The sequence below is a fragment of the Spea bombifrons genome, chromosome 2, assembly GCF_027358695.1.
Source record: "Spea bombifrons isolate aSpeBom1 chromosome 2, aSpeBom1.2.pri, whole genome shotgun sequence".
Taxonomy (NCBI): Eukaryota; Metazoa; Chordata; class Amphibia; order Anura; family Pelobatidae; genus Spea; species Spea bombifrons.
In genome coordinates, this window is record NC_071088.1 from 20043788 (window position 1) to 20051292 (window position 7505).

The following is a 7505-nucleotide window of genomic DNA, read 5'->3' on the forward strand; positions in this document are numbered from 1 at the left end:
TTCTGTATTTACTTAATTAACTGTGTTAGCAAATAAAAGCTCAAAGGTATCTCTATTCCAGATCTCTACTACCCGGTCTTTTGCCATTTTAGCGCAGTTAGGACATGTTTAATAATATTTACAGATACTGGACTATGTCATTGAGCCATTGGAAAAACCTTTTATGACATGAGGTCGCAACCAGCCAGTGCGATTCCTTTCCAGGCTTATGATACTTGGCTGCCTCAGCTGGAGATACTGGAGATGAGCAAATCCTTCTCTATATAGTTCTCTCTAATACTCCCTGGATTGTTTAGAGGTCATGAATGCAGACAATGACCCGCACTGTATTGGAAGGTATATATCTTAGCAGTTAAGAAGTTATTGACAGGCTAAACTGAACTTTCTCCGTCCAGGGTCACCTTGGTAACTAAATCTGCCGAGATCTGGGAGCCAGTAACACCGTGTCCTGTGTGTCCTGCCAGGACAGTGAGCTTTTGTGTTTATAATCATGTTGTGACCAGTTTGTTTTCTACCACCCCCTCCTTGCAGGAGAAGTTAGCCCCCCATGAGGGGATGAGACCTATGAGAGCTATCTTTACCAGAGATGGAAACATCTTTACAACTGGTTTCTCACGGATGAGTCAGAGAGAGCTGGGCTTATGGGACCCGGTAATGGCAGACATGCTTAGTCCTGGGAATTTCTATGTTATTGTCACTGTTTGCAAAGCACAAAGGACTGGGACTGTACCTCCCTTCATCATCTTTTTTATTTTATTTCATAGACAATAGTATAAAATAGGATTATAACAGTGAACCTTTGTTGGATTTAAAGCACACAAGCTACTCTAAGACTGGATGTCCTACTAACGAGCCCATAATTGTTTTGCCTCTGGAAGTATCATCTGAACCTTACTTAAAACTAAATGTCTAATTTGTAAAATATTTTGTTTTTCTGGTCCTAAGAGCAACAAAATATATTGATTATAGTCATTGTAAGAATCTACACTTTAAAACGTATTCAATCTTATTCTTGCGGCATTGTTGTGCACCTGGAAGCCAAACGCCACGTGCCCTTCTACCATTTTTGAGGCCCCCAGCACATCTGAATGTGCCATGGATGCTAGTATGTAGCTTTTGTTAAACATACAAAGTGACATCTCTGCATCTGCAACATTTAATGGATATGGTTGGCATATGATCAGGTATAGTATCAACATCATCAGAGTACTAGTTTCACATTCTGGCTTCCCCTAATTTATATGAGATTATAGTGCATTTTAGGGTATTGTATATTTTTAAGCAACTGTGGACTGCAATTCATTTAGGAAGAACCAACCAGCAGTATGAGGAAGGCAACTGGCTGAAGGGATGAGAGTTTCCAGACCTAGTTAACTTCGTGCAGCTAATACTTTGACAATAACAAGATGATTCCCGGGTCTGCAGTGCAGTGTTTCAGCATGGTGTGTACGGAGAACCATAGTCCAATGCCACGGATGGCCACCTTATAGCTCAAGCGCTTATGTTTGATTACAACTCCAACCAGCCCCAGCTATCCAATTGTAGCCAAATACTACATGGAGGATCAATAAGGGGGATATATACAAACTTGTGAATAAAAACATCTGTGTTGTTTAAAGGAACATCATTTTCACCCGGATGACCTTTCAGTCTTACCCCTTAGTAAATATTGTCTAATGTAGTGGTGCATGATGGGGATTGGCTAATAACCAAATAATTGGATATGGAATGCTGGACTTAGTAGTATTTTCTTAAATAGTATTAATTTGTGGTGTGGTCTGTTGTGGTAATGCTAAGCTTGTTTAATGGTAGTACGTATTAAACAAAGTTTTAATATACCATTAGCCCCAATGTCATTAAATATAATATATAATAACACTCAGCATAAAGATAGTACAAGTGTTCCTGACAGATTCCTGACAAAGCGACAGCCATTGAGGATGGTAAATGAATACGTTTTCTGGGAATTACAAGTAAAATATGAATGCATTTAATGAATGCCCCCATCATCCCAGTGTTAGAAGCTTTAGTAAAATAAAATAATTGCGTGTGAAAACCCTCTTCTGTTTGAATTATATAACGTGTGCTGTGACTTTTGTGTTCCTAACGCTTGAGGCCGAAATGCTTTGTTCTGAACATTTTCCTGCCTCTTGGAATGTAGAGTAACTTTGACGAACCCATAGCCTTACAAGAAATGGACACCAGTAATGGCGTGCTGCTCCCTTTTTACGATGCTGATTCCAACATCGTCTACCTGTGTGGAAAGGTAACATCACTTAATTCAAACATCCCTCTACTGTTAAGTTACATGGTTTGAATAATGATATATATATAAATATATATATAATGGTTTGAACAAAGATGTTTTAAAGTTTGCATTAGAGGACTAGGAGTATTTCAAATATGTTGCTTGGAAAAGAAGTGCACACTACACTAATACACACAGACATAGAGATATTCCCAGCAACATATTTACCTTCATTGATGCCCTAGGCCAGACCCAGAGTAGCAGCCCCAGCCAGCCTCTCCGCAGGTGCCCTCCCTATTGCTGAGCGCCAGTCTGTTGGGGAGCTATCTCCCTCATAACTGTCCCATTGAGCAGAAGGCACTGTGGAGTCTGATTGTCCCAAAGGTTGATCTGCACCTTGTTTGGTAGCAGATGGGCTGCTGGCTCCCTGAACCTGCCGATTGGGTATTAAGACCAGCTTAGATACCATACTTTTAACTCAATATAATCTGAAAAATTACATTTAGATGCCTATGTGCAAGAGTAATTTCTGAATGTGTATTAATGCTGCTGATCTTTGCTCCAAAAAACTGTATCTTTGATCTTTATATATCTCCATTCCAGGGTGACAGCAGTGTCCGATACTTCGAGATTACGGATGAAGCACCTTATGTCCATTATCTAAACACTTACAGTAGCAAAGAACCTCAGAGAGGGATGGGCTTCATGCCCAAGAGGGGTCTGGACGTCAGTAAATGTGAAATAGCAAGGTGAGCCAGACAGATCTAGACTAAGTCTGGCTTTTTCTGTCTTCTACTCCCTACAATTTTTATTCACTGTTGACAGTTTTTGCAAACACATACACAAGCTAATACCAAGATGTAATGAACATGTGAGGTACACAACTAAATTGTCTAGACATTTACATAGGTAAGACTAGGTAGAGATCTTAGACATGTTTAATAAACCTATTGTGCTGTATTATATTGTACATGGACACACCTGTAACATTATGTTTACAATTTTTTTATTATTCTGCTAATTCCAGCTAGTTTTTACAAAACTGCAAGACAAGAATATTGTTTTTGCTAAAATGAAAGTATATTCTCTATGAAAAGAACATTTTCTAGCTTTCATAATTAAAAACAGAATTGGTCTGTTCTGGAGAAAATAAAAACACTTATCTTTCCATATAGTACCTCGCCGCTCTGTGAGTGCTCTTAAAATATAATCCTTCTCCGATGCCTATGCACAGTACGGGTCATAGAGTTTACATGTCCTTATGTCCTCATGCTCAAATATCTGATTACTCTTTCCTAAGCATAATTATAATTATGTATCTGAAAGCATTTTTTGTGGATGAGTAGAGGTGGTCTGGGTACAAGGATTGTAAACATTTATACTATGGTTAGCAGACTTCATTGGCTTCTGTTGATTAGCTTGCCGTTTCCTGTGGTCATGTGTACATGGCAGCCTTGCTCAGTGTGATATATTGATTTCTACAGGTTTTACAAGCTGCACGAGAGGAAATGTGAACCCATTGCTATGACTGTTCCACGAAAGGTATGCCTGCCACCAGTTTGGCCGTTGTGGGATGTCCTTCTTCTTCTCACTTGTAAAATATATTTAATATAGTAATACTTTAATAATGATTATATCATAGGTATTAATACTTTAACACATACACATACAGTATAGATAAATACATACAATCCCACCACTGCTTGGTGGAGCTTAGTGTGCGGCCATTTCATTTATCGCCCACTATGCTTAAGGTGCTGGGGGTGACTTTCATTCCCACTCCATTTCTGTCTTTGTGTGTGTGTGCAAAGTGGCTTTACTGAAGTATGTTTTGCTGTTTTGCAAAATGGTTTATTACTGAAATTCATGTCTATAAACAGAAAAATCAGTGCTCCATTGTAGATAGAGATAGAGAGAACTTCTAATTACCCCTCCCAGTCAGGGGCCATTCTGGAGCCAACTCCAATTCTAGCTCACATATCTTATTCTGTTTGTACTCTGCTGTCATCTTTTCCAGTGCCACCAAAAGGTAGTCATTTTAGGCACTATTGGGTGTTTACTACAGTTTGGTGACAGGCATTATTGTTTGTCTGATAGAACCATATATCTCTGTGTAACATATATTTCCCTCTCTTACAGTCAGACCTCTTCCAAGATGATCTATATCCAGACACTCCAGGGCTGGAACCAGCCCTCGAAGCTGATGACTGGTTTTCTGGAGAGAACGCTGACCCTTTACTGGTGTCGCTGAGAGATGGCTATGTTCCTGCAAAGAATAGAGAGCTTAAGGTTACCAAGAAAAATATTCTGGACAACAAGCCTCCAACTGTGCCACGACGAAGCTATTCTTCCTGCGATTCAGGCTTCTCGGTCAGTTTGCAACACCTCATATTGGTGATTTTTTAAGGAAATAAGGTTGTCACAAACTGCACATGCTAAGGCAGGAGGGTCGTAAAAGTATAGCATTAGTGGCTCCGTTATCTCACGATGATGATGATGAACGATGATTATTTAACTGATGGGTTTGTAATGCAATTAGAGTGCGGTACACATAATCTCTGCCAAACTTTGACCAGTGATATGTTACGTTTAAACACACACATTCGTATTGTACACTGACTGAAATATCTGCTTTCCCACCTAGCGGGTGACCCTGGAAGAACTTTTGGAAGAAATCAAGAGCTTGAGAACAACTGTTGAGTCCCAGGAGAAACGGATTTCATTTCTGGAAAACCAGCTGCATGAGCTGTGTCATGAACTTGCCAATGGCACAGACTGAGCTCTGCGGTGTTAAACTGTGCCATCCTTCCCACAATGCACTACAAGACCCCCACTTCCCCCCTTCCTACCAAGAAACCGATTATGTTTGACCAGAGAGGCTGGAGCCAACAAACGGAGTCCGACAGATCATCCCTATGCTACCCATTCATTGTTTAAGGCATCTCTAAAGACCCAGGGGAAGGGTTATCAGTCACTGGGGAAAAACGGGAAATGTGTTCAGATCACTAAAGGATTCTTCTGTTTTGTGACCACATTCATTGGTCCCATTGCTGCTTTGGATGATGAATGGGGAGATCTAGCTACCCGGAAGCAAAGCTAAAGTCTCTATTGCACCAGCTCCCATGCAGAGAATATTGGAACATATTACTTCCCATATATTAGAAGCACACATTTGTTTCTCCCCTTTATTGCTGTTATTTTGGGCTTTTTTTATTCAATGACAACGCTTTAAATTAGTCATTGGACATGATAGAATTTGATTTGGACAAGGAATACAATTTTAAGAGCAGAATTTGAGCTAACTGCATTATCTCTGTGCCGCAAAATCTAAAATGTTATGCACCAACTCATAATATATATGTTTACATTATATAGTATGGAAAAGATAATGCTTAGAAACATCTACAGTATGTACAACACATACACAAAATGTACTCCAGAAAAACAAAAATTATATGTTTTAAATAATTTCTTGGTGTCCATATCCAGATAATTTTATTTGTGAAGCTGTGTATAATTTTATTAAAGAGGAAAAAAATAATTTTGCTGTACATCAAAAATGCAGTAAAAAAAAATATTTGTTTGAAAACAGTAGAGACTGTGGTCAAGGAACAGTGTCTGCTACAAATGTCTAGCAGCAAGGCCATGTTCTTGCAAAATAATTTGTAAATGCATAGAATATGGGCAAATCACACCAACTGATACTAATAAAGGTAAAAGTGGGGGGACACCTCGAGTCCATTCTAATCCTACACATGACCTCTACATAGATGCTGAAAATTATGTATGCTTCTTCTCTGTTCGACAGTTCCTTAAAGGCATATCTGGGAACTCTCAGGATATTGAAGGGTTAATAGTTCAAGACTCTGAGCGTCAGCTCATTTAGAAATTTCAAGGTATGCTTTAGGATCTTCATCGGAGATTTTTATGGCCAGTATCACAGTAATACTCCAAGATGCCCTCCATGTCCAAAACCCTTCCCCAAAATCTCCCTCTAGCCCCTACTTTGAAAACACTAGAATTTTATAGTTATATTGTTGTACTCGCTGTGCCCTCCTGATGGTGGCCTTGGTCTAGCACCAGATTTAATTAGATTGTGCCTCCTTCAACTGAGAAAAACCATTCAACTTCCAAAACTCTTTAATGGAAAGTAAATTAAAACGTGTTGGACTTGGTAAATTGTTACTTATATTGTATTGTTTGTGATTAATTTAAATGATAGGAAATAAAGGATTATAAAGCCAACTGCCTGTATTCAAGGTAGGGATACGGCGTGGGAATGTGGTGGCCCCAGCACCCCTCCAACAGCTGAGCCCCATACAGTCAGATAAAAAAAGCAAAATGAAATCATAATTTCCTATATTAAAATATATGTATTAAATTAAACATTTCCTATAGGCCTCCCAGTAAGCAGATGCAATAGATAACCTCAAAATATCTTTAAAACATTAAAAAATTGGACAGTGTGAAAAAACCAAGGTATGTTGATTACTGCGCAGGGGATGTTACCAAACGATTATTATTTATTTCAGCTGTTAATCAAATCATATAGAAAAAAGCCTGAGCAAAATTGTAATGAGTGTGCAAACAGATGCATAGTTTTATTTCCACCACAGACTTTAGGAGAGATCGTAGTGGCTGCATGAAAAGCGATAGAATTACCTATTATTGCTGTGAAATATTGTCCCAACAATCTGGGGCAGAATCTTGACAAACAATGCCATTGAATGGTTAATATTTGATGGACGGTTCACTTACACCATTCCCCCTATAGATGGGAGACTTTTCCAGAGCTTTTATTTGCATTATTGCCACCTTAAACCGGCACCCACCGCAAGAGGGCAGTAAAACATTACTTTTATGATACAGCGGAGGCTTAAAACTCATTGAAGACAGTTGGGTTGTTTTGGGTTTAAGTGAAACTGATCTTTTAAAAAAAATATTAGAAAAAATAATAGAACACAGAGAAACATAGTTTCTGACATATTTGGCTTCTGTAATAATACTGCTAATAATTACTATCGTTTCTTCTTTGTTTTTAGAAAATTGATGGTGAACGCAGGTTAAGTATAAGTTAATTGTATTGTAGTCATTTTCTGTAACCTGAAAAAAACAACTGAAGTGGCATTGCCATATAAGCAGGTTTCCAAGAGATTTCAGACAGTAAATAATGTTCACTGGTCAAAAAAGGGGTTCATCTGTTTTCACTGATTTTGTCCACCGGCCCTTTATTTGCCTTTTAGTTACTTTGAACAAA

The 7505-nt window shown here is 38.6% G+C and overlaps 1 protein-coding gene across 2 annotated transcripts in view; it reads left to right on the forward strand.

The window, feature by feature from the left end:
- CORO6 (coronin 6) overlaps window positions 1–5378 on the forward strand; it is a 39056-nt gene extending 33678 nt beyond the window's left edge. Inside the window, exons 6-11 of one of the 2 annotated variants that reach the window (XM_053457037.1) lie at window positions 532–651; window positions 2162–2266; window positions 2852–2997; window positions 3733–3790; window positions 4388–4618; window positions 4893–5378. In XM_053457037.1, the coding sequence (XP_053313012.1) occupies window positions 532–651; window positions 2162–2266; window positions 2852–2997; window positions 3733–3790; window positions 4388–4618; window positions 4893–5027 (795 nt within the window). In that variant the 3' untranslated portion in view covers window positions 5028–5378. The remainder of the gene's footprint in view (window positions 1–531; window positions 652–2161; window positions 2267–2851; window positions 2998–3732; window positions 3791–4387; window positions 4619–4892) is intronic. The other variant, XM_053457038.1, reaches the window with a different exon arrangement.
- Window positions 5379–7505: the final 2127 nt, after the last annotated feature.